This window comes from Spodoptera frugiperda, chromosome 13, assembly GCF_023101765.2.
Source record: "Spodoptera frugiperda isolate SF20-4 chromosome 13, AGI-APGP_CSIRO_Sfru_2.0, whole genome shotgun sequence".
In the NCBI taxonomy this organism is placed as follows: Eukaryota; Metazoa; Arthropoda; class Insecta; order Lepidoptera; family Noctuidae; genus Spodoptera; species Spodoptera frugiperda.
In genome coordinates this window covers 49,046-75,759 of record NC_064224.1, presented here as the reverse complement: position 1 = coordinate 75,759, position 26,714 = coordinate 49,046, and the positions used below count along the sequence as shown (strand labels likewise).

At 36.3% G+C, this 26,714-nt stretch overlaps 3 protein-coding genes across 11 annotated transcripts in view; 1 reads left to right on the top strand and 2 right to left on the bottom strand.

Annotated features, from left to right (window-relative positions):
• LOC118270288 (dedicator of cytokinesis protein 1) overlaps nucleotides 1–7,444 on the bottom strand; it is a 61,469-nt gene extending 54,025 nt beyond the window's left edge. For all 9 annotated transcript variants that reach the window (XM_050697989.1, XM_050697991.1, XM_050697990.1 and 6 more), the window contains exon 1: nucleotides 7,279–7,444. In XM_050697989.1, the coding sequence (XP_050553946.1) occupies nucleotides 7,279–7,324 (46 nt within the window). In that variant the 5' untranslated portion in view covers nucleotides 7,325–7,444. The remainder of the gene's footprint in view (nucleotides 1–7,278) is intronic.
• Nucleotides 7,445–22,322: 14,878 nt separating this feature from the next.
• LOC118278190 (uncharacterized) lies at nucleotides 22,323–24,752 on the top strand. Its single transcript, XM_035597297.2, has 2 exons — nucleotides 22,323–22,583; nucleotides 24,079–24,752. Exons 1-2 carry the CDS (start codon nucleotides 22,412–22,414, stop codon nucleotides 24,726–24,728), a joined length of 822 nt encoding a protein of 273 aa, XP_035453190.2. The 5' UTR covers nucleotides 22,323–22,411; the 3' UTR covers nucleotides 24,729–24,752.
• On the bottom strand, nucleotides 22,856–25,128 carry LOC118278189 (uncharacterized). The gene is made up of 2 exons (XM_035597296.2): nucleotides 24,743–25,128; nucleotides 22,856–23,864 (listed from the first exon to the last, which is right to left on the bottom strand). The coding sequence occupies exons 1-2, from the start codon at nucleotides 25,030–25,032 to the stop codon at nucleotides 22,982–22,984; spliced, it is 1,173 nt and encodes a 390-aa protein (XP_035453189.2). The 5' UTR covers nucleotides 25,033–25,128; the 3' UTR covers nucleotides 22,856–22,981.
• Between the last annotated feature and the right edge of the window lie 1,586 nt (nucleotides 25,129–26,714).

Below are 26,714 nucleotides of genomic sequence, written 5' to 3'. Positions count from 1 at the left end.
ACATTTAGAAAAGAAAGAACTCTGCGGAACTACTTATGGTTTCCTTAACGTCGCCCAAAAGCCAATAACAAAAATGTATAAAAGAAAATCTTAATTAAATACAAATCAGGCTCCCATCTTACTCATCAAACAATTGAAACAGATTAGGAGTCATTGTATAAGGTCCATTGTCGTTGATATTAACCGACGGATTCAATGAACAGAGAAAGTCTTCATTATGATTTAATGATACGCTCAATTCAAGTCCACAAAATAAGTATCAGCGCTCTGAAACAGTAGCAAGTCTGCAAGTTTATAAATTCCTGAAGCTTTAAAAATTGAACGACTATACTTCTACTGGGATTTTTATAGAACAGACCGTTTAATAAAATCAGATCCCGTCTTTAAATCTGTCCGACTAAAAATTCGCTACCCCAGTCTCAATAAAGGCAGTAAATCTCTATCGACTTATCCAAGGTACTGTGAATCTATCAATTTTACGACATCGTCTATAAAACGGCGCTTCTAAGAGACTTATAAATCTATCAGACATCAGATCCCTGCACATGTCACCGATACTTGTCGTAATGAGATATCGGTGCTATACTCCACCTGGTATCGCACGTTTTCGGATGAGAGCGTTAATGGTACATAGTACAGGTCCCATTTTACGGGTCATTGCGTATATTGTTCGTGAAAATTAGTGTTTGGTTTATGGGTCGGAGTTAATTTATTGGTAGTATATTACAGACATAGGTATGCCTTTACAACGTATTGATTATTCAATTCAATGATCAGTGTGATCACATTCAAATGACATTACGTCGGCAGTGATGGATGTCTTTATTACTAAAAAATGTTAAATCGGACAAATTAGCATAATGCACTGCATTTAAAATGTCGTTAGGAGTTTTGATAACCTTATATTATACCTATTTACTGGAGCAAATTTGAGATCTATTACGTAGATATAAGGATTACGGTGAAAGCAAAAATGTAAAAAGACAACATTGTTAATTATTTCAGAAGAAGTCAGAAATTGTTGACTCATCAAAACTAGGGGTTTGTTAAAGCCTTTCTATAACTACAGACTGGCAAAAAAGAAGGAAATCAATCCCGTCGGGACTCCAACAGCAATTTAGGTAACAGAAGGCCGAGAATTTATCGACCTACTTCGAATCTCATTAGCCGTGGACTCGTGATCCGATGCAGTCATTTACACTAATGTAATACCAAACCGGATTCTTATTTTTAGCGTCACAGCTCGCCAAAAGTAACGGCAAGTTTTTGCGACCATTCAAACTAAAGTGTGTCATCGGAGACCCAATAAAAATGCAAGTAGCATCCCAAATGTTGAACGGTTCAAACATCTGTTCACTTTTTAACGAATGAGCTGTACCTAAGGACGACGAAAATCAATTGAATCATATTTTATTACTCTGAATTGCTGATTGGATGACATTATTGGCGGAGTGATGTTTTGACAGACATAATTGGACTTCCTCAGGTGACGGAAGGGGACCGAATGCGTCGATTGGCATGTAGGGACATGTGCGAATATAAGTACTTGAATGTACTCAGTTAATATTTCTACGCAACTTTAATATAAGCGGGCAACATGTGTAGCTTACGAACATTTCGACGGTTATATTATTAGTATTGTGTAATAAGAAGGCTCTTGGCAATATATTGAACATCTGCCAAACTAATATTATTTTTTGCAGTCCTATCCAAGACCTGTATCGATCAGAGATGGTTTTGTTAGTCTAAGGCCTAAGACGAGACGTAAGTAAACCTAAGAAGTTATAGAGGCTTATTCTTTATCTTAATAATAATCACTACTTCAGCCACATTCGATAATTTTATATTGAGTCCGTATGCACAGGCTTATTCTAGGCAAGGTCGTTTGATCATCAACTACACCTCATCACCTAGAATAGAAATACGAACGATACTATCCAAGAACACCATTAGCTTAAACCAATAACTTTTCCAAATGTTACCTTACCACTTTACAAATATGGTATCAAATTCAATAATTTATACCAACCATATAAGGTCTATCGATATAAATTCGCCTAGAAATATGAGTCTACGTAAGTAATTGAGTCCATCTGGCAGACAGGCACGCACTACTGTGAATCGTGCGGATTTTACGTGTTAAGCCCGGTGTGGGTGGCAATATGGGCAATATGCGAGAGTGACCAGACGGCATGACTGTACCTACCAGAGCTAGATCAACGAGCTGTAGGTACAAATATGATATGAGAAACACAGAAAATCGGATCGGTAATGAAATGTATTATGCTTCTAGCTGTCCCAAAAGATGTCCTGTTTTATAGGCGATTTTCTCTTTTTACTTCAAGAACCTTTTTTGGATTCGAACGGATATTTGAATAAAGGAATTAACAGGGGAATAGCTTTATCGAACATTCAAAGGCTTTTGTCAAAGCCGTTTAACAATCCGAAATCAACATTAGGACCACAAAACTCGGATGAAAAATCGGATTTTAAACGTCGAAAATCATGCAATGGTGGAATTTCAAGGCCAATGTTGTAGCATCACTTCACTAAGTATAATTAACTGAAGTAGTTGTAGTTCATTTGTACTTCCCGTCAAGTACATTAATTACAAATGACAATTAATATTATTGATAAAACAACCGGTGCGCGATGTAGGTACCTAACTAGTAGTCGGAATCTATTCTATACAAATGTTTTATCCAACTATCAGTTACTATATAACAATTATACGATTTCGTAGCTTTTTACCAATTGAAAATCTTATGTCTTACTTATACATATTATTAAATGCGAAAGTTTGTGTGTATATTTGTTACTCAATCACCAAAACGGCTGAAAGGAGCGGGGTGATATTTGGAACAGAGATAGATTATAGTCTGGATTAACACATAGGCTGCTTTTATCCCGGGAACGTGGGAATGCGAATTATTCAAATAGAAGGTCGTATTCATTCATTACTTACTACAATCAAAATAATTAGATTTTTTCGAATCTGGTGCATACGTCCGGGACATACTCATTTTTTTGAAAGAATCCACGTTCTGGTATGAACTTCAAAGACAAGCCAAATGAACGACTATCTTTTAAACTACAGAAGACTTACATTCTTTACGCGTTTGGACATATAACTAGTTCAAATAAAGAAATCAAGTCCCAAGGTCTGATTAGGTCATAAAATACAATCCAAGTAGAGTCGTAACCTCATTGGTCGTCATTTGTCTTGATCTAATAGTCCACTGAACTCTTCACATCACATCAGTTACCAAGACCTATTAACTCTTATTGGAGATCCGCCCAACATCTTTACATGAGTACTTCATATTTTACCCGCATTTCAACTTACTCTACTCCCAATCATCCTTCAAATAATCCTGCCATCATTTCTCCGATCTTCCCCTCCCATTTGGGTCACCAAATAACACGGTTCCTTATTATTTACGATACTGAAATAGATTTAAATTGTACCGCATGACCCACGCTATCAAGACGAACTGTGACGATTGAATGTGAAGATTAGACATAAGTCGCAAGAGTCGCGACTAACTATCTTTATTGGTATCGTGTTAATTGCAAGTTATAAGTCACTAACGATTCGCCCCGAGTCTGTCCCACTTTCTCGTGGCCTTCGTTTTGGTAAAAGATGTTTTGACGACACTAAGATAACTGCATAACACTAGTTAGATACTTTAATTTTCGCCAGAGACATTACTACTCCATCAAGTCTTTCAATTTTAGGTTTTTTGACAAATACCTGGCGTAGCTCCAAACTGCAAGAAATTTCAAATCAAAAACCCCAAATGACACTGACCGACAGTTACTTAAATAAAGCAGAAGGAATCTTCACTTCTAGTTATATGGGAAAACCAAGAACTACCTATATTTAGATACGCATGGAATTCGCAAAGCTTGTGATGATTCGCTAAAGGTTTACGTACGTATATTAATGGAGAAAAGCTCTACTAGTTTCGAATCAGAGGGACTTTTCTTGCGCAGACGCGGCGACGACGCACGAATACAGGTTTCTCCATTAATATATGATTTGTAGTTAATTTACTATGCCTCACGATAGCTATTATCATTATTTCGTTGTCTTAAACTTTAGTCTATTTCATTACATTTCCTAAACCTGGATAAGAAATTGACTCCCTGACATTACAACATAGGGTTCTCTTGGCATCCACATTCTAAGGTCAGGTAAGGTTAATCCAAATAACTGGGGGACCATTACAATGAGACCCATTGACGGTAAAACATTAAGAACACCGTGTTTACCTCCCAAAGGTCAACAACAAACTGGTTCTAATTACGTAAGTAAATATTTCGACCTAATACCTAATAGAACAAACGAAAACCGTCTTAAACGCCAACTTAAATACCAATGCAATAACATCTGTAAACATTATGCGTTATGGTACATATTTGCTTATGTTTTGGTGATGAATACGAGACTTAATGATGAGATGTTTATTTGTAAACAGAAACTGAGAGCTCGTTATATCGTACTAAGCTATGAATAATGGATTTTCAAATACCTACAATTTATTGAAGTACGAGTGTACTGCTGGCGTTCCTAATAAATTAATAAATTGGTTCATTTTAGCTAAACCCAGGAATGTATGAGTTATGAGATATATAAGAATAGTAGGGGGTTCTTCATAGGAGGAGTTATAAAATTTATAAGAATGGCAGGCGATGTTTATAATAGTTAGGGCGTTCTCCAGATTAGGAGTGACAATAAAAGATAAGGCTAATATTTATAGTGATATTATCACGAAACTTTTGGAATGATGCTATCATCAATGCCTTGTGTGAGGCGAGAGGGATTGTCAGACTCTTACTGACGGACCACCTAGACGGTTTACCGGGTCGAAAAGCGGGAGTAAGAACGGGATGGTTTGTAGTCAATAAGTCTGACATTCCCTTTCCGAGGCCAAAGTGAGAGAAGTCATTGGATGGTATTCCAGCTACAAAAAAGGCGTGTTTAAAATTATACAAAAAGGTATCAGTGACACAGGAAACTACACTATTTACAAACTATAATAATAAAATTAACTAACTAGTAACAAGAGCATCGAGTGCTTTACTACAAGTTATACTCGTAGTAAATAAATAATAGGGATTTATAACAGCCCTACATGAAGCATGTTAGTTACTATACAAAGACATAATAATAATATTATATCACAGTTTTCCTTTATTATTTCCTTGTTTATTGATATATACCAACCAATTCCCATGGCTATAATTAACTTTGTAAACTGAGAATCAAACATACAATAATTAAAACATCTATTAAAAGTTAATTTCAAATCTTATTTCTACTAGTATATGTTTCATTCTTAAACAAAGTTGGAATTTGGTCATATGATTGATCATGTTAAAAAACATTTAATTTTTTTTTATTAATTTATTAATAGTATATTATACAAACTTCTTTTACTTGGCTCAATCCTGATTGCTGGACTCATATCTGACTGCACGGTTGGAGCGGTAACTGGATGACCGGCTGCCATGCAACATGTAGCGGGTTCGATTCCCACACAGAACAACTCTTTGTGTGATCCACAAATTATTGTTTCGGGTCTGGGTGTCATGTGTATGTGAACTGTATGTGTGTAAACACAACCACGCCCCAGGAAAAGTCCTACGATGGGGCAATTTTTTTTTGTAAAGAAGTAAAAGAAAGAATCCAATGACTAAATGTCACATTCACAATCAATCGCTCAAGAAGGCAGTCAATAGAAGTACACATTCATAGTAGATACCTATGTATAGTATGTATGTACTACATTTTGTATTCAATAGCAATGTTATATGACTAATCATTGCCATATTTCTAGTCCTTAGGTCATAACAATGAGACTTACTTTACTTTTAAAATGGTAGTTTTCTCATGAGAGAAAGAAGCAGAAATATACAGAGCTGATATGAATGGGACCATCGGTAGATGGCGTCCTGGACAAACTTATATCAAGCAGATTGGCGACATATTAAATAAGGGCCAGATGAAAAGTACCCTTAACCAACGAGCATGTATGAAAAGACTGATGACTGTTGATGAGGTGAAGAGGTAAGTAAAGAGGTATGTAAGATTGGGTTTCTATAGTCTCTGCCTACCCCTATGAGAGACAGACAAGAGGTTATATATGTAAAGAAGTAGAAGTGTCAATTTATAATGCAAACAAACTGTTATCTCCGACTTGGCCTGTATCATCAAAGGATAGGGTATCCTAACTACGCTCCAGCTTCTTAATTATCTCCAAACACCAAAAAATTATTCTAGAAAATCTCTCCAAGGCAATGTAAATGCAAGAAAGACAAAGCATCGACTTTCATGTTCGTAATATTATGTGTACTTAAAGTACTGTGTATTTAATTACTTTGTGTACTTAATCACCTGCTGCATTCATCTCTGCACTAGTTAGAGATTGACTGGGAGACAAAGCCCAGGGCATTAAGTCCACCTGTATTTGCAAATTATTTGTATTAAAAAATATTAATATTACTGGTTAATGGTGATCACAGCCTAAGTACTCTTACAAAACCATAGATTCATGTATGTTGTCTAATAGTCTACTCTAAAATATCTCAGAATTTTATAATTTATTGTTCCGAGTTTAAACCCACAAAGTTTACAAATTAAAAGACATTGTGTATGTTTTTTTATTAATATGGTGTACAAACATACAAACAAAATGTTAAATAATTAAAAAAGCATTATAAAATGAGTTAAATCGTTATCACTGATGATTACAAAGATAACTAATGCAATGTTTATTTACAATTTAATTATTTTTACACCTTTCAACTACTCATTCCAATGTCAAGTGAGATAGTTTATCTCTGTGACATAAGGAAACATGATAAACTTCATAAATAAAAGAATTTCAACGTTAAATTATCTATGGCAGTCTGGCCCTACAGTACAATAGTCACATTTGTTCAAAAAAGGAACAGATAAATACATGACAGTAGCGTCCCGAGTTCATCAAAGTATTATGCATAAGTTAGCAATAGACTTATTTAATTACAACTTTGGGAGTGGCCAATGACAACATTATTCAACTAATATGACATTTATGCAACCTAATTCAAGTGTGTAATGGATAGTTTCTAACAGGATAACTGTTGAAAAAGGCAGAGGCACTACATGGCACGTCTGATACAATGTTTATATTTATCTCCGCGCTGCGGGAGGTAAACTACAAGACTACTGTTCCACACCAATACAACAATTTTTGTAAAAATAAAAACTAATTGTTTTATTGTACTCACCAACAGCGTACACTTCTCCATCTTCCAGTTTACGCCAAACAGTCATTTTGATAAACACACAATTTAATTTTATATTATTTTTTTACTGAACACAAATCCTGTGGCTCGTCATTTTTACCAAACCAATATTTGACAAATCAAATTGTGACACAGCCGCGTACAGTGTTGCCATTGTATAAACTAATATTTTAAGTTGGTAGCTTTTGTTGTGAAAATGCGGCTGTGTCGATGAAATAATTTCAAATAACGTTATTTGAATTTTTTTTTTTAAGTTTTGACTAAGTTAATTAAAATTGTAAATAAAATTGAATCCAATTAGACTATTGTAAATTAGTGGTCAATGTATGTGACTAGACTGCAGCTTACTTAATTTGATATTTGGGCACTCAATTGCAATGTTAATAAAACACGTTTTGTTGTCAATTTATTTTATTACAACTTGTGTACCATTTAATATGTTTTAGTTTTATAATATAAAACGGTTAATTAAGAAATAGGTAGGTAGTAAGTTTCTTGAGTCTAATAATTTTATTATTCTTCTAAATCAATTCCTACGTTTAAACTTTATGACAATAGCTCCAGGTTTTAAAAATGTTATAAGTACCTATGTTTCATTAACACATATGAAATTGATCCCAAGGGATAATTTAGGAATTATCTACGTCTAGATTAGCTAGATACTCATTTGAAGAGATTATTCTAGTAAGTTTCGCGTTACTTTTGTTTCATAAATCAATAATAATTATGGCAGGTAATCCACTACTGATTGTTCGACTAGGCCACAATATCTTGTTACGCGGGTCGGACACAAAATAAGCGTTATCAAACAGTACTGCAGTAGTATTTACTCCGTATGTAGTCCCAATCAGTGATGTAGTGTCTTATGATTACGACTACCGTGTAGAGACAAAATATGGTGACAAATGTTCTCCTCCAACAGACACAGCAGTTTTAAACGGTTATAAAAATTCAGCATCCAAAATAAGGCAACAGCAAAGGATAATACATAAATTATTATCATTAAATAAACAGTAACTTCGATAAAAGCTCTCTCATCCATCTCCGAGCAGGATATGACACCATAGACAATAAACCAACAACCCGTCCATAGACGAAACTTATCGCGGGAGATAAAAACCGTTATCTGTGGCGATAAACAGTTTTTTTTTTTAATTTTTGATAAAGTGGGCACGAGCACCTAGCTTCTTTTGATAATATATAGTTAGGTATCTACCTTATTAAATAGATATACAGATTTTTGTCATTTTAAACAGTAGCGTAGCGTGCCCTTGTAGGGCCCCGTTAAAAAATAGTTTGTTTTCCCTACTTTTCTTTTCTTTTATTTTTTGAGGGGTGAAAATAATCCATTCTGCCCTATCTCTCAAACCTCAAAGAGGAAACTTACCAATACAATAGCAGTGAGTCCATGTTTGGGGGCCTTACGACGACGTTAATTTTCCTAAAGTTGCTGCCAACTTTTGAATGCATACTTTACGCGAAGAAAGAAGGAATTTATTACTTACTAGCTTTTGCCCGCGACTTCGTTCGCGTGGAATAGTGACTTCCGGCAAATTTTTGGTTTTAACCACATAGTTCCCGATCTCGCGGGATCTCTTCAAGAATGAGATGTGGAAGATATTCCAGGGAACTCTTCAAAAATCAACATAATGAGCTCTGCGTTTGAATTTAATAGATGTATACTCACTTAGGGCATTGAAAAAATAGTTTAAAAACGGACTTACACTAACTTAAAACTAAAGAAAGCTACGAATTACGAATTTATAACAATTAAAAAAGAAACTATATTACAACCTATCCTCTATGCTATAATAACCAAGCTTAAACTAAATAATTTAAAAGAAACGACTTAAATCTAATCTAATTAATTTATAAATTAGACTTACAATTTTATTAAAAAAACTAACTACAGTAACTACTAATAATCGATATCAAACTAAACCTACGTTAAATAGTTTAACCAAAAAACCAGGAAAACCCAACAAATAAACTTATTAATTGACAAATACAACGAAACCAATTTAGAATATACGAAACAGCAGGACCACTACAGACAAATAATCATACGACTGATAATACACTTTTTCTACGATAGTACCGAAGCGCTCGGCCGATACCCAACCAAATGAATGTAACGAAACCATAGCGCGATCTATTTCGATCCCAACGCCTTCTATCGAGGATAAAGACAACTTGGATTATTTATTTATACTCCGTTCGGGCATTTTCTTTGTACTAAAAGTTTAATTATATTGATATTATTTTTTTCATACCTTTTTACTATTTATTTACTTTTTTCGATGAATTAAAACAATAACATGAACCGAAGTCGTGTAACGATCGACATAGAATTATTTATAAATAATTTATTTCTTATTTTTATTTTTTGATTTTTGAAATAAAAATATATCTATGTCCTTTCTAAGGTTCTAAACTATATCTGTACCAAATTTCAACCAAATCCGTCAAATAGTTGCGGAGATTAATGGTATAAGCATAGAATGTTCGACGTGATTCTTTAATTTGACATAACTTTTTTATTTATGAACCGATTGACATGAAACGAACACTAAATGTAAATTTAAGCATCCCACAATATATTCGTGAAAACCGCATCCAACTCGGATCAGCCGTTTCTGAGATTAGCGCGCACAGACGAACAGACAAACAGACAAACAGACAAACAGACAAACAGACAAACAGACAAACAGACAAACAGACAAACAGACAAACAGACAAACAGACAAACAGACAAACAGACAAACAGACAAACAGACAAACAGACAAACAGACAAACAGACAAACAGACAAACAGACAAAAAAAAGTTAATTACATTTTTGGGTTCGACATCGACATAACAATAACCCCTGCTATTTTTTTTATTTTTATTTTCAACTAGCTTTTGCCCGCGACTTCGTTCGCGTGGAATAGTGACTTCCGGCAAATTTTTGGTTTTAACCACATAGTTCCCGATCTCGCGGGATCTCTTCAAAAATGAGATGTGGAAGATATTCCAGGGAACTCTTCAAAAATCAACATAATGAGCTCTGCGTTTGAATTTAATAGATGTATACTCACTTAGGGCATTGAAAAAATAGTTTAAAAACGGACTTAAACTAACTTAAAACTAAAGAAAGCTACGAATTACGAATTTATAACAATTAAAAAAGAAACTATATTACAACCTATCCTCTATGCTATAATAACCAAGCTTAAACTAAATAATTTAAAAGAAACGACTTAAATCTAATCTAATTAAAAAAAAATTAGACTTACAATTTTATTAAAAAAACTAACTACAGTAACTACTAATAATCGATATCAAACTAAACCTACGTTAAATAGGTTACCAAAAAAACCAGGAAAACCCAACAAATAAACTTATTAATTGACAAATACAACGAAACCAATTTAGAATATACGAAACAGCAGGACCACTACAGACAAATAATCATACGACTGATAATACACTTTTTCTACGATAGTACCGAAGCGCTCGGCCGATACCCAACCAAATGAATGTAACGAAACCATAGCGCGATCTATTTCGATCCCAACGCCATCTATCGACGATAAAGACAACTTGGATTATTTATTTATACTCCGTTCGGGCATTTTCTTTGTACTAAAAGTTTAATTATATTGATATTATTTTTTTCATACCTTTTTACTATTTATTTACTTTTTTCGATGAATTAAAACAATAACATGAACCGAAGTCGTGTAACGATCGACATAGAATTATCTATACTCCGTTAGAGCATTTTCTTTGTACTAAATGTTTTATTATATTGATATTATTTTTTTCATACCTTTTTACTATTTATTTACTTTTTTCGATAAATTAAAACAATAACATGAACCGAAGTCGTGTAACGATCGACATAGAATTATTTACTTATAAATAATTTATTTCTTAATTTTATTTTTTGATTTTTGAAATAAAAATAAATCTATGTCCTTTCTATGGTTCTAAACTATATCTGTACCAAATTTCAATCAAATCCGTCAAATAGTTGCGGAGATTAATGGTATAAGCATAGAATCTTCGACGTGATTCTTTAATTTGACATAACTTTTTTATTTATGAACCGATTGACATGAAACAAACACTAAATGTAAATTTAAGCATCCCACAATATATTCGTGAAAACCGCATCCAACTCGGATCAGCCGTTTCTGAGATTAGCGCGCACAGACGAACAGACAAACAGACAAACAGACAAACAGACAAAAAAAAGTTAATTACATTTTTGGGTTCGACATCGACATAACAATAACCCCTGCTATTTTTTTTATTTTTATTTTCAATGTACAGACAGCACTTTTCTACGATTTTATTATATGTAATAGATGTACAGACAGCACTTTTCTACGATTTTATTATATGTATAGATAGATTTGGACTTTTTGTAATTTCTGAACTGAAATAACGTTGGGGGCACCCGTGGTCCGGGGGCACAGCCGGGGGTTCCATATAATTGATACGACAGATACGGCGTCAGATACGCTCCTGATTTTAAAACATAATGTACCTATGCCAATATCGATACCTAAAATTCCAAAGCAGTAGTTAAATAGGTAAGGTACACATTCAAGTTACATAATTAGCAGCTAGAATCTACCACTGTAACGACCTACATCATGCCTTTTATTCCAAAGGATCATATAAAAATATAGGTACAAATGAACATAAAATAAATATAAAACGTAGGTAACCTCCATTTTTCACCAGTTTTTGTTCCAACTTCGATGTCCATACGTAGGTACTGAATATTTGAAAAGGTAGACCGAAATGGACTGGACTCCAGATGGGAGTTTGGAACAGTAGGTACCTACTCAGCGTAGGTACGACGAATGGACATGAATGAATGAAAACAATGTTACGGTTAGCCTTTTTTTAAGGGGAATATCATCCAATGACTTCTCCCGCCTAGGGTGAGGCAAGAGGGAATGTCAGACTCTTTTTTTATTGATGGGGGAATATTATTCAATGACTTCTACCGTCTAGGGTAAGGCAAGAAGGAGTGCCAGATTCTTACTGACTAAAACCCACCCCGTTACTACTCTTGCTTTTCGAGTCGGAACCCCGGAAAACTACTCCTGTTCTTCGATCCGGAGCCACCGTAACCCGCTAGGTAGTCCGCAGCTCCGGGCTCCGGGTACTACACTCCTTGCTCCTGCGATGATGAAGAGACAAGCTAAACCAATATAGTACCGAATTCAATGTAGGTAGGTATCCGTTTATGCTTAAAGGTAGGTCATTACCCTAATAAACTTCATTTGTTTTTTGCACACATGATGTGCACATGTTAGACAAAATTCCACACTCAAACTTAATTGATTTTTTTTTTTTATTTAGATAACCGACCAGATCTATTTTTAGATACTGAGAAGCATTTTTTTTATTTTATTCCATTCGTTCATTGAATTTTGTTACACGTCGTACAAGTCGGTATGATTTCATATAGAGCAACACTGTAACGGCTCTTTAAGTATGGTACATACAGGGTTTGATTGTTTAACGCCTAGCTAAGTATGCAAGTAGTCGTGGTAGCCCAGGCAGAGGTTTAAGAAAACATCGTGAGAAAATCTAGGCTTATAACTTTTTATAAGTTTGAAATCGCCCACTGACGAATGGTGAAGGTCGTAACGGAAACATCGTGAAGAAACCTGGGCTTATAATTTCTGATTATAAGTTTGAAATCGCTAACCCGTATTGACCAAGTTTGGTGATTAATGCTCAAATCTTCTCCATCGGAGAAGAGGCTTTTGGTCAGCAGTGGCCACTTATAGGCTGTTGATAATGATTAATGATGAGGTATGCAGCAAAAATGAAAAATTTAATTAGGTAGGTACCCGATTTGGTACCCCAAAATCTAATGTACATACTCAGTCATCTCACAAAATCAGACCGTTATGTTCACAGCATCAACCAAAAATAAAACAATTTTATTCGCAAAATGGAAATAACAAACATTTTTCCCGTCTCGTCTACATTTATTTTCGTTGGGGCACATAAATAAAAATGTCACAAGGTACATCTCTGTCACTCAGGATTGTAACTCGACAGGTTTCCAAGCATGAAAATGGCGGCACATTATTTTTAACCCTGCTGACTCGGTTTGTGACCCCCGACCTGTGCCTTCTCGGGTATAAAGGAGAATAGTAGTTACCCATAATTGTAAATAAAGATTAGCCTAAGGTATTTTGTATATTACTGTTATTTTCATTGTCCAAAGTAATACAGTAAGTTGGTGATTTTTATGTTGGTGACACTAAATACTTATACTTAAATAGTAGCAGCACAGGCTAAATGCCGTTGTGTTATTGAATACGGTACTTAACAGAGTAATGTCTTTTGCCAATCTTTGTTTTTTAAGTGGGGATAATCAATCAATGTCTTTCCCTGCCTTGGGCGAGGCGAGAGGAAGTGTCAGGCTCTTGCTTACTAAAAACCACTTCGTTCCTACTCTTGCTTTTCGAGCCTGAGTTCCGGTAAACCCGCTGTATAGTCCGCAGCTCTTTACCAATCCTTGTGCCACATTTGCAATTTTGTTTTAATAACTTGTCCTCCACACTAGGTTTTTCTTCTATATCGTGAGTGCATCTGGCGACATTTAAAATAGGACCTTTTTGAATCATAACAGACTTTTTCTAAACAGGAATCGAATAAACGGACCGTCATCACAGGGTATAAATTGTATTATTTAACGATTGTTTAAAACACACACACAGACAAACAAACACAGATTATTACGAAAGCTTGATTACATTCACAGGTTCAGTTATAATAATAAAACAAACTCACTATGTACGCACGTGTGGAAAGCCACAAATCGTACGAGGATAATATTCTCGAATAATCCATATTATCCAAATATTGAGTTCTGAACTGTCAATATTAAACTTTCCAATACCACACCACTGATCCAGTCTCCACAGAAGTTACTTCTAATAAAACTTCTACAGGCAACTCGCACAATGAACACACGTTGCTAACAGTATTTGTGCAGGCGCTGCGATGCATATTTCCCTGGTATATTTTACAAGTTGCTCAGATTGCATAATACCTTTGCTCATATAGACAGGGATTGCTCGCTGAACATCTAATTGGCTGAGTTTGTGAACATGTTTGTCATTGCTAAACTTACATTGAAATATTAATTAGCAGTAGTCACATATCTATCTTGGCACCTAAGTAGATGTAAATTGCTACTGGGAACATTATCAGATAAGAAATCTTTGTGGACATAAGATTTTCCAAACGTTTTACCTATAAAATCGTCTTAGTAGTACCTAATGAAAAAGCAAGTACTTTATAGTGTAGATAGGTGTTCATTAATATTTGAAAAGATTGGAAATTGGGCCTCCGGTAACCTCACTCACATAACGAAACACAACGCAAGCGTTGTTTCACGTCGGTTTTCTGTAAAGTCATGGTATCACTCCGGTCGAGCCGACACATACGTGCCGAAGCATGGCTCTCCCACGCTTTTACACGTTGCTTAGAAAATAGAACGTTTAATCAACAAAGTAAAAGCAATAGAGCCTTCATTACTTATCCATCAGCACTGAAGACGTACCATTTTATTTATTCCTACCATCATAGCTACATAGACACCACTTACGGGCGTAACCCTCACTACTCCCCGCGTCAGGGGGCCTACTATAATTCAATGAACGAAAAAACTTCGCAGATTGCATATCTACTACAATTATAATATATTTACTTATTGCGAACTTCCGTGAACAAAAATATATACATACATACATATCGTCACGCCCTTAATCCCCGAAGGGGTAGGCAGAGGTGCACATTATGGCACGTAATGCCACTGTGTACACCCACTTTTCACCATTTGTGTTATAAATAAGACCTATGTAATAGGTGGTGAGCCTATTGTCACATACCGGGCACATTTCCAGACTCCGTGCTACTACTGATAAATTTTCTAAAAACCGAAAATAGCCCAGTAATACTTCGCCCGACCCGGAAATCGAACCCGAGACCCCTTGCCCGGCAGTCGCACTTGCAACCACTTGGCCAACGAGGCAGTCGCAATGAAATTAAGATAAATTTAAATAGGTTTTGATATGAAATTAAAAATAAAACGTTATTTCAAGTAATTCTATTAGTAAATCAATAAAACCTACGGCCAAAGATTAAACGAAACTTCGGATTCGAGAACCGGAGTAAGCCCCCAGGTCGGGATCCAAATAAAATTCACTAAAACGTACAAAATAGCTCACGTTCGAATAAAATACTTCAGCTACGGAACGCCTATTAGGTACTTAAATAATAAATGACGTGAAACGAAAACTTCTACAACGATTTGTTGCTCAATCGTTCACCGAAGTACTTAGGGTAAGTAGGTACCTATATCTTAAAAAAAAGTAAGTACCTAGGTACCTAGGTACATTTAGCCTTTTTTCACATTTGAGAGAAAATCGAAACATAACATTTATTATTGTTTAACCTCTTTTATGCTGGGTATATCAGACACAATAGAAAATACATTGTGTCTTGCGTGGATCCACGTTTCGGAATACAATGGGTTAAGTAAAAAATAAAGTACGTTGTCCTATACTCCTTTGAAACTATACGCGTCATGTATTTTAATTCCTGATGGGTTAGGTAGAGGTGTACAACTGTACAATGTGCCAATACACCACGACTACCTACATAATTATACAATATAGCACTCCTCTTTGGCCTGTTAGAGCTAGTTCAGACATGGCGGAATCCGTGCGGATGCAAATCGCGCGGTTAGACCGCGCGGATCTTATTTACATTAGCGCCTATAAATTCGTTCATACCTGTCCGCGCGGATTGACAAACCGCGCGGCTACCGCCACTCAACCGCTGGAAAATGTAAGGCTAATTAGCTAGGATAAGGGTATTTTGATAACATTCTAAACAGTATACGTACTATGAATACAACGTATTTATAGTTACAGTAAAATCTAATTAAAATCGTAGTTGTTATGATTCTAGTCAAATATTAAATTGATTATTGAAATTGTATCGAGTCGAGAGTTAAGTATTGCAACACTTTGTATAACAGTTTTTCTTTGACATTTGAAATGTGAACATTCGAGATCTGACGGTTGAACCGAACACTTGTACTTTTTACTTTTTTTAAATAAATCCGATTATATCGTCACAATCCTGTTTTAATTTTAGAGGTAAAGATTCGATCCTTTATCTCAGAAGTGGGATAAATCTAATACGCCTACAATTTTAAAGAAATATCTTTGATCAACGTGTTCACGTATCGCCACGTGTTTTGTGCTGCGTACGCAAGTCACTGGAGATTATCCAAGTAATGGACGCAAGCAGTAAGCGTAAACGTCGCCGTGACCGGACCAAAGAAAGAAGAACAAGGACTAGAAAGCAGCGAAGGCAACGATCGATCTATCGCGATTCTTCGTTGGAATCTCGTAGCAGTGGAGGTCGCAGTTCCCGTGAAAAGAGTACTAGCCGCCGCCGGCCGAACCGAAGTCGCAGCCACGATGGGTCTCGCAGTCGGAGCAGCAGCTGCGAGCAGCGTCGGAGTGGCAGCTACGAGCAGCGTCGGCATAGCCAGGGCGTGGACGGGAGACGCAGTAGGCGAGGCCGCAGCAGACGTCCAGAATCCAGCACGGAGCGACATACACCCCCACTTCCTGGTCACGTGAGTAATACTAATGTTCTTAATAACGACACGCAAGCGTTTCTTGCTACCTTAGTGGAAGCTTTAACCAGAAATCGATCTCAGAGTAATAAATTTCCCATGCTAGGTAATGTGATTCCAGATTTTGACCCTATGGTAAAGAGTCAGACTATAGTTATGTGGATCAATAAAGTTGAAGAATGTGCTAGGCTCTACGGTTGGGGCGATGATCAAATAATACATTACGCGCTGCCTAAACTGTCAGGAATTGCTAAAACGTGGTACCAGGCCCTTCCATCTATGTCGTATTCATGGTCTGAGTGGAAGGATAAACTGGAGCAATCATTTCCAAGTAGTGAAGACTATGCTGAGTTATTAACCGAGATGTTATCAAAACGTGCGAAATTTAACGATTCGTTAGAACATTACTATTATGAAAAAATTAATTTACTAAATCGCTGCGAAATATATGGTAGACGTGCGGTGGATTGCTTACTGTATGGGATCGAGGATCGGTCATTGAGATTAGGTGCGAAAGCGGCTAAGTGTCAGGAGCCGGAGCAGGTCCTCACGTATTTTCAATCCATCAAGCAAAATTTACGCGAACCTGATAAGTCTAGTGTGAATTTCGATAAACGTAGCAACACTAATCCTTCATTATCCAGTAATAGTTCTAAGCCAATGGGCACTAACAGTGAAACTAAGACTTCAAAGTCGAACAATATTGCGTCTATCATATGTTTTAACTGCAATGAACCTGGACATTTTAGTTCTAGATGCACGAAAAAGATATTGAAGTGTAATGTTTGTTCCAAATTAGGTCATTTGGCAATTAACTGTCCCAGATTACCCTCCGACTCGGTTAATAAAATTGATAAACCTAAAGAAAAAGACGTGATGCGTATTGAAACAAATAGCACTAATGACACTAAATATTTAATTGATCTAAAACTCAACGGTGAAGTCGTTCAAGGCTACGTAGATTTGGGTAGCCAATGTACGCTGATACGTCACAGCGAGGCTGTTAAAAGGGGAATCACGTGGACTGCTAGCAACTTACCGACTATGAGGGGTATAGGTGAGAGTATAGTAATACCAGTGGGCGTTTCAAACGTCATTATTGAAATTCAAGGTATTATGGAGGAGGTCAACGCGTACATTGTTGATGATCGTGTTATTAAATATTCAGTTTTAATTGGGCATAGTTTCACAGAGAAACCGGGAATAGTTATAACGAAAACTACACACTCATTAATATTTACTCGTGATCAGTCAGTTAAACTAGAACTAAATTTGAAAACAGATATTTTAATACCCCTAAAGAAATGTATCTATTACCCTGTTTTTCGACAAACAAATATTCTGGTATGGTTCATGTTAGTGGCTCCTTACGCGGTACCCCACAAAATGAATATTATTTGATGCCTGGTGATTATGACATGGAAAACGGAGAGGTTAGGATACTGGTGCAAAGCTTTAGTGACAGTGCGGTTTGTTTAAAAATGCATACGCTCATTACACGAGTTCTTTGTACTAGGAATAATTTAAGTATTAATTTATTGGATTTTGATAATGCTGAGACCATGGCTGCTTTCAATTGTGGCCAACAGCTTAGTGATTATGAGATTAACCAATTAAAAGAGTTGCTCAAGAGGTATGAAACGTGTTTTTCGGATAACCTAAAAGATTTAGGACTTACTAATGTAGTTGAAATGGAAATTAAATTAAGCGACTCTCAACCAGTAGTTTATCGCCCGTATAGGCTATCCTTTCCGGAGCGTAGACAGGTTCAATCTATGGTGAAAGAAATGATCGAAGCAGGCATAATATGTGAGTCAAACTCGCCTTACGCTAGTCCAGTCCTACTGGTAAAGAAAAAGACCGGCGAAAGCAGATTATGCGTTGATTATCGCGCATTAAATAATAAAACAAAAAAGAACACTACCCATTACCCTTAATCGATGATCAGCTTGACAGGCTAACTGGTAATTCTTTATTTGTAAGTTTAGATCTTGCATCTGGTTACTACCAGATCCCAGTAGAGGCAAATTCGCAAGACAAAACTGCATTTGTTACTCCTGATGGGCAGTATCAGTTTAAACGCATGCCTTTTGGACTAGCGAATGCTCCGTCGGTATTTCAACGAGCGATGAATAAAATATTGTCTAAAGTCGATTATACAATCGTTTATATGGATGACGTATTGATTCCTTCGCGATCCTTTGATCAGGGAATGAGACGGTTAGACGAAGTACTTCAGATCATAAAAGAAGCAGGCCTTACTCTTAAGATAAAAAAATGTAGTTTTTTCTGTACTGAGCTAGAGTTTCTAGGATTTCATGTTAGTGGCGAAGGAATACGTCCAGGGAAGCGTAAAACATTAGCAATAGAAAACTTCCCGATTCCGCGAAACATCCATGATATTAGACGATTTATCGGCCTAACTAGTTTTTTCCGGAGGTTCGTAAAGGACTTCGCCCTTATTGCTCGTCCACTAACAGATCTGTTAAAGTCTAAATTCGCCTGGAAATGGACGGAGGAGGAGTCGGAGTCATTTAGAGTTTTGAAGGCAAAATTAGTCGAACGCCCTATATTAGCTTTATACGACCCCCAATTAGAGACCGAAATTCATACAGACGCGTCGAAGCTAGGTATTGCAGGAATTCTCCTACAGCGAGGTACTGACGGCTTACTCAGGCCCGTGGCATATTACAGTCGAAAAACTACGGTAGATGAGCAGAAATTTCACTCTTTTGAGTTGGAAACCTTAGCTGTAGTAGCAACTTTAAATCGTTTCCGAGTCTATTTATTAGGACTAAAATTTAAAATAGTCACAGACTGTAATGCGCTACGTACAAACTTGACTAAGAGGGATCTTGTACCACGAATTTCTCGCTGGTGGATCCAATTTCAGGAGTACGACTGCGAAATTGAGTATAGACCGGGTTCTCGTATGGCTCACGTAGATGCTCTCAGTCGTGCCCCTGTGAGTGACCCATCAGATGTAGATACTGAGCATGTTTTCGATGTTCTGCGCGTAGACGTTCGGGACTGGGTCGCTACTGTACAAGGTGACGATAGCGAAATAAAACGTATAAAAGAAATATTAGAAGACGATCAGACTAAGTTTGTGGCTGACGTGAGTAAAAATTATATGATAAAAGGTGGTTATGTCTATAAAATTTTAGATGAAGGATTGCGATGGTTAGTTCCAAGGGGTTGTAGATGGCAAGTGTTGCGCATGAACTATGACGAGGTAGGACACTTTGGTTTCGAAAAAACGTTGAGTCGTATTAGAAGCATATTTTGGTTTCCGAAAATGCGTCGGTTCACTAAGAAATACGTCTCAGCTTGTTTGGAATGTGCGCATCATAAGGCACCCGGTGGTCCCAAAGAGGGTGTACTCCACCCAATACCTAAGTTGGAAAAACCATTTCATACAATCCATGCTGATCACCTGGGCCCATTCATTCGCTCTAAGAGAGGCAACATGTATTTGCTCGTAATTATAGATGCCTTTACAAAATTTATTAATATACGAGCTGTTAGAGATACTAAGACGACTACGGCAATCAAGGTATTTAAAGAACATTTTAGTTATTTCGGAGTTCCTTCTCGTCTTATAACAGATCGTGGCTCTTGTTTCACAAGTGCAAAATTTAAGAGTTTCATGGATCAATTAAAAATAAAGCACATCTTGAATGCAGTAGCCACTCCGAGAGCGAATGGACAGGTCGAAAGGTTTAACCGAACTATAATTGATGCTCTAAGTACAAAATGTCATGACGGAAAAGATAACTTATGGGACGAATATGTAGGTGACGTACAATTAGGTATTAATACAACTATTAATAAAACAACAGGGAAAAGCCCCTCTGAGCTTTTGTTCGGTTGTAGATTGACAAACGCGGCAGAAAACGTATTGAGTGATGTAATTGCCGAAACAACTGAACGAATCGACGGTGATGCGTTACTAAAATTGAGGTCGAACGCTAGGGAAAGGATAGAAAAACAACAGGATTATGCTAAAAAGCACTTTGATAAGCGTAGGAAGAGTCGTACAACATACAATGTAGGTGATTTAGTCAGGTTAGAGAGGACAGTTATAGACAAAGATCATGTAGGAAAGTCACATAAGCTCATCCCGAAATTCCAAGGCCCCTATAGAATCCTCAAATTATTACCTAATGACAGATTTCTCGTGGAAGACACTCCAATAACAAGAAAGGGTAATAAGAGGTATGAAAATGTTGTCGCGTTGGACAAAATCCACCCTTGGATGAATTTTAAAGGTTACGCCAGTGAGAGCACTGACAGTGATCAGAGTGAGGGTACAGAAATAGAACTAGACAGAGAATGAACTATTAGTCCACATAACAGGTAGTAACAATAGTATTATTACATATTGTCGATAATAATGAAAAGTTGGGTTAGTCGACTTCCCTGATGAAAATGAGTAGAAATGCGTGTCTTTATTAAGGATATATAGGTACTTGAGCAATCAGTGCAGATAATGAATGGCATTGAGAAATCAATGTCGCACGTATAATGATTGCAAGATAGTGAGTAAGATTATAATATGTGAGCACAATTTGTCATAGAGGTCAGTGCAGATTATGAATGGCACCAAGATAACGGTGTCGCACAGATGACCAAAGATCGTGACAGATTGTGCAAGAAACAAAGAATGAGAATGCTGATACTGATTTATGAATTTGATTTTTGATAAAGATTTTGGCTCGGATAAAAATAATTAAGCTGAATTGAGATTGACTTAGATTTAACATAAATCGATGAAATTTTGATTGTGATACGATTTGAATATAGCATATTAGTTGAACAGTAAAGTAAATACAGAATTTAAGTTGTGATATGAATTATTATTGAAAATGAATTATTATAGAAAATGTATTAATAATCAAGCCTTTTACCTATGTTTTGTTTTGTATTTTTTTTTATTACCAAATTAGTTATTATTGTGATCTACACCAAAGTGAGAGGACTCACTTACACAGGATGGCCGAGTTGTAAGGCTAATTAGCTAGGATAAGGGTATTTTGATAACATTCTAAACAGTATACGTACTATGAATACAACGTATTTATAGTTACAGTAAAATCTAATTAAAATCGTAGTTGTTATGATTCTAGTCAAATATTAAATTGATTATTGAAATTGTATCGAGTCGAGAGTTAAGTATTGCAACACTTTGTATAACAGTTTTTCTTTGACATTTGAAATGTGAACATTCGAGATCTGACGGTTGAACCGAACACTTGTACTTTTTACTTTTTTTAAATAAATCCGATTATATCGTCACAATCCTGTTTTAATTTTAGAGGTAAAGATTCGATCCTTTAAAAATGAATTCGCGCGGTTGCCGCTCGGATCTATTTACTTGACGTACCTAGAGCGCGTTCAGTTGCTCTGCGGAAGCCGCGCGTATCGGACGGTGACAATGGATCGCTTCGACACCGAGCTATTCATCGATGAGGTGGAAAAGAGACCTGCTTTGTGGGACATCCAATGTGCAGAATATTCCAATAAAATTATTAGAAACGGAGCTTGGCAGGAGCTGGTGGAGATTTTTGGAGAAAATGAGGATTCTTTGGAAAAAAAGGTTCTTTTTGGTCAGTATGTATTTAATTTTACATTTATCAGGGTAGTTTACATATTTTGTAATTGACAGTCCACCCCAAATAACTAAACTATATAAAAATGTTGTTATTGTGATTGGAGGTAAGTATCGGGCGCGGGAAAAATATCACGTTAGCATAGTAACGGAGTAGCTAGTGACTATGTGCAACCGACGCGACGCCATCTTGAGTTTAGTTATTTGGCGCGAACTGTAACAAATTTTAATTTTGGAACGAAGTTCCTTATCGCGCGTTGTGAAAGGGGCTAGACGGAAAAAAATCTCACGATTCTCACGCACGCAAACACCGCGCCTCGCTACTCGCCTCTAGTACTCGCCTCCAGTGAGGTCAACTTCGTTCTATCCGGGTGTCCCTTGACACCTCTCAAGTTTTTATATTTTTGTGTCTTGCCATTCTACACGACCCTCATTTACAAAGTAATTAGCATATTTGTCTCTAATATTTAATGATGACGGTGTACCCCTTCCTGCATGTAATGTATTAAGATTACTCATTGGCCCAGTATATAAAGTATCTTCAAACTGTATACCATCTCTAGTTCTAACAAAATTGTGTAGCACACAACAGGCCTTTATTATGTCTTCGGAAAAGTCTATATTAACGTTTATAGGCCTATGAAAAATGCGCCACTTGTTTGCCAGAATTCCAAAAGTGCATTCAATATAACGTCGAGCTCTTGATAACCTGTAATTAAATATATTTTTTTCGTATGATAGCCCTCTACCTGCATAGGGTCGCATTACAGTTTCGGATAAACCAAACGCTTCATCGCCAACTATGACGTATGGCAATGGCGTAGGATCTGTGTTAGATATTGGTTTAGGTTTTGGTATGTGTAATGACTTTTCTATTAATCTTTTATAAAATACCGAATTTTTAAAAATTGCAGAATCACTACTTTTTCCATATGATCCAATATCTATGAAAGAAAAACAATAGTTACTATCACAAAGTGCCAACAGCACTATGGAAAAAAAAGTTTTGTAATTATAATACAAAGATCCAGAATCATTGGGTTTTGTAATCCTTATATGCTTGCCATCTATGGCGCCAATGCAATTAGGGAAATTTGCATATTTTTCAAAATCTGTAGCTATTTTCTTCCATATATCTTCGCTGGGTTCAGGCATGACATTTTTTGCGACTTTTTCCCACAGAGCTTCACATACTTCACGGACAATTCCTGTAATTGTAGATTTGCCAAGACGAAAGTTGTAATGCAGTTCTCCAAAGGAACAACCAGTACCCAGATATCTGAAACAATATAATCTCGATCTGTATCGTTTTGTTAAAAAAGTTGCAAACTTTTCATTTATTAATTATAAGTCGCGGGCACCAGCTAGTTTAAAATAATGAGTGTCAATTATTTTATTGAAAATTTTTCAAATTTTTGAGTGTCTTCAATTATTTGACCGCTCCTGTATTTATAAGTCTACAATTTTGTTAAAAATACTGATTTCTGTTCCAGGTGTAACATTACAAAAAAAGTGGAAGAATATACGGGATGCTTATAATAAGGAATTCAAGAAAGGCAAATCAATTCCTTCTGGTTCTGGTGCATGTAAAGGTTCAAAATACATGTATTTTGACCGGCTTTCTTTTCTTCAGAAGACAGTAGAAAACAAAGAAACGACATCAAACATACATGAAGCCAAAAATGAAGGAATTCAAAACATTGACCAAAACCAAGATAATTTTGTTAATGCACGTGAAATACAACCAGTACCCAATATATTAGAAAATAGCATTGAATCAAGGGATAAAATACAGAGACAATTACAAGAAAGTATGTCAAAGCAAGATGATGATGATAAGCTTTTTTGTATGTCATTGTATAAAGAATTAAAAAAAGTTCCAGAAAATAAGCGTTTGGCTACTAAAATTGAATTACTCCAGGTAATACAGAAAGGGCAGAAATTACCAGCGCCTATTCATATCACGAGCCAGCAGAACACGCCTAATGAAGTATTTTGGCAAAACCAACAATATTCAAACCCACAAGGATATTTTACAGGATATTCTACAATCGTACCAGGAGAGTCTCCATCGCCTTTATCATGCAATAGCACTGACGACTCACAGTCTTCTATAGTACAAAACATATATTCTGATGTATAAAATAAATATCTTACCTTAATGTAATCACGAGTTTTTCTTCTGGGGCCACGCTTGACCTTATATGGGTATCATTAGATGCAATTTGTTCACTGATCATTTCTAATAATTCATCAAATGAATTTATCGACATTCTCAAATAATTAAAGAATTTTGGTTCAAAACTTCTTAATTTTGGATATAAAGTCTGAAACTGACCATGGGTGAGCCGATCACGTAATATTGGATGCACCCAATACTGCCGTTTCTTCTTTCTTTCTTTTTTACGGAGCAACAAGTACACACATATTGCTTCTTCGACTTCCATGATTGGACTAGAACGCTGTCACTCTATGCGGATTACGGCACTCCGCATTTACATCCGCGTCTGTCTGAACACTTGCGTTTAGAACCGCGCGATTTGCATCCGCGCGATTTGATTCCGCCATGTCTGAACTAGCTCTTAGATAAGTCTCAATAGGGGGTGAGCTTGATCCTATAGAACAGTGGTTACCAACACGTGGTCCGCAGAAAACAAAATATTATGGTACGCGAAATGAAAAAATATATCGCTCACCTAGTAATATATTGGCACATCTGCAAAAAATGCGAAATTGACTTTATATGGTTTACGTGTTTAAAAGTGCATATTAATCTATTTATTTCCATAATCATCGAGCGAGGTCGTAAGTGTCATCATACCATTATTGTAGTTTCCCCCTTCACGCACATAAAACAATGGTTCATTGGTCTAAAAACACTAAAAACTAAATAAGTCAGGTTAACTATGAAAACTGTAAATATGCCAATATATTACTAGGTGTGCGATATAGGTACGCAAGGCTATGCCTCTGTCTAATAAATACAACCTTTAAAGCTCGAAGCTCGAATTACACTTAGGTATATCAGCTGAAAGGAGTAACCGATTTCAATAATCAAAATGTCACTATTTTTAAGGGTGAATGAGAAAACCAGAATACACGTGGGGACTACAAAAAGTAATATTAATAGTGGTAACGGTGGCCCCAACTTAACAAGAATTTTAAAAGTGGTCCTTGACCAGAAAATGGTTGGAAACCCCTGCCATAGAAGCATAGGACTATTGTGCTATACCTACTACTTGCTTACCAATTGTAGGAACACAATTCCACTGAGCTATAGCAAATATTATTTTTATTGTAACATTCGTGAGACATACTAAATTAATTATTATGTTATCGGCTTACTCACTTAATTGTTAGTGTCAGTAGCAGCGCGACAATCGCCGCGTCGTGTGTCGCGGAATGCTGCTCATGAATATGAGCCTCTAGCATGGCTTGAAACTAGTCAAGTTCCTCGTCAAACAATTGCGTGAGTAAGCCGATAACATAATAATTAATATAGCAAATATTATTAATTTTTTCTAAAAAAAACTCCAATAATACCTTTGCGTGACACGGGAGAACCCGAGCCTTCTTCCTCGGTCCTTGCTACTCGAAGGAGCGACAAGGAGAATCGCGAAGAATTTTAATAAAATCGTATCGTATTGTAGAAGCACTCACATGAAATGCCCAGAATGGAGTTACAAGAATGTTTGAATCTTATTGCGCGATGCGCAGTGCTGTAAGAAAAACGACCCACATTCCTAATTAGGGTTGCCAGATCCAGACTGATCATTTCTTGGACATTTCTAGGGCTATGACTGGAATATGAGTTTTTGTGTCATATGCGAGACTAAACTGTAAAAGTAGGAATTAAGTAGGCACCTAGAACTCACCCTTCCCGCCCTTCAATTGATGCAGCGTAACTTGTAGCACGTTACAACGTTTGGTTTGACTTTTGCAGCAATAGTATCGTATTTTTGTGAAAAAACTAATATTTTTTTCATTCCGGGACAGCAAAGTAAAATTACTGGACACGGGACAGCACATAACATTCCGGGACAATCCCAGAAATCCCGGCCATCTGGCAACCCTATTCCTAATGGATCTAACAACTTTATCGTTTAATTGCTTTAGCTGGAAAGCTAAC

Bases quoted from the DNA above. Each gene is read 5' to 3' on its own strand.
- LOC118278190 (XM_035597297.2), top strand. From the start codon at position 22,412: ATGGATCGCTTCGACACCGAGCTATTCATCGATGAGGTGGAAAAGAGA. The intron at 22,584-24,078 runs GTCAGTATGTAT...TTTCTGTTCCAG, and splicing joins GGAAAAAAAGGTTCTTTTTG to GTGTAACATTACAAAAAAAG.
- LOC118278189 (XM_035597296.2), bottom strand. From the start codon at position 25,032: ATGGAAGTCGAAGAAGCAATATGTGTGTACTTGTTGCTCCGTAAAAAA. The intron at 23,865-24,742 runs GTAAGATATTTA...ATATTGTTTCAG, and splicing joins AAACTCGTGATTACATTAAG to ATATCTGGGTACTGGTTGTT.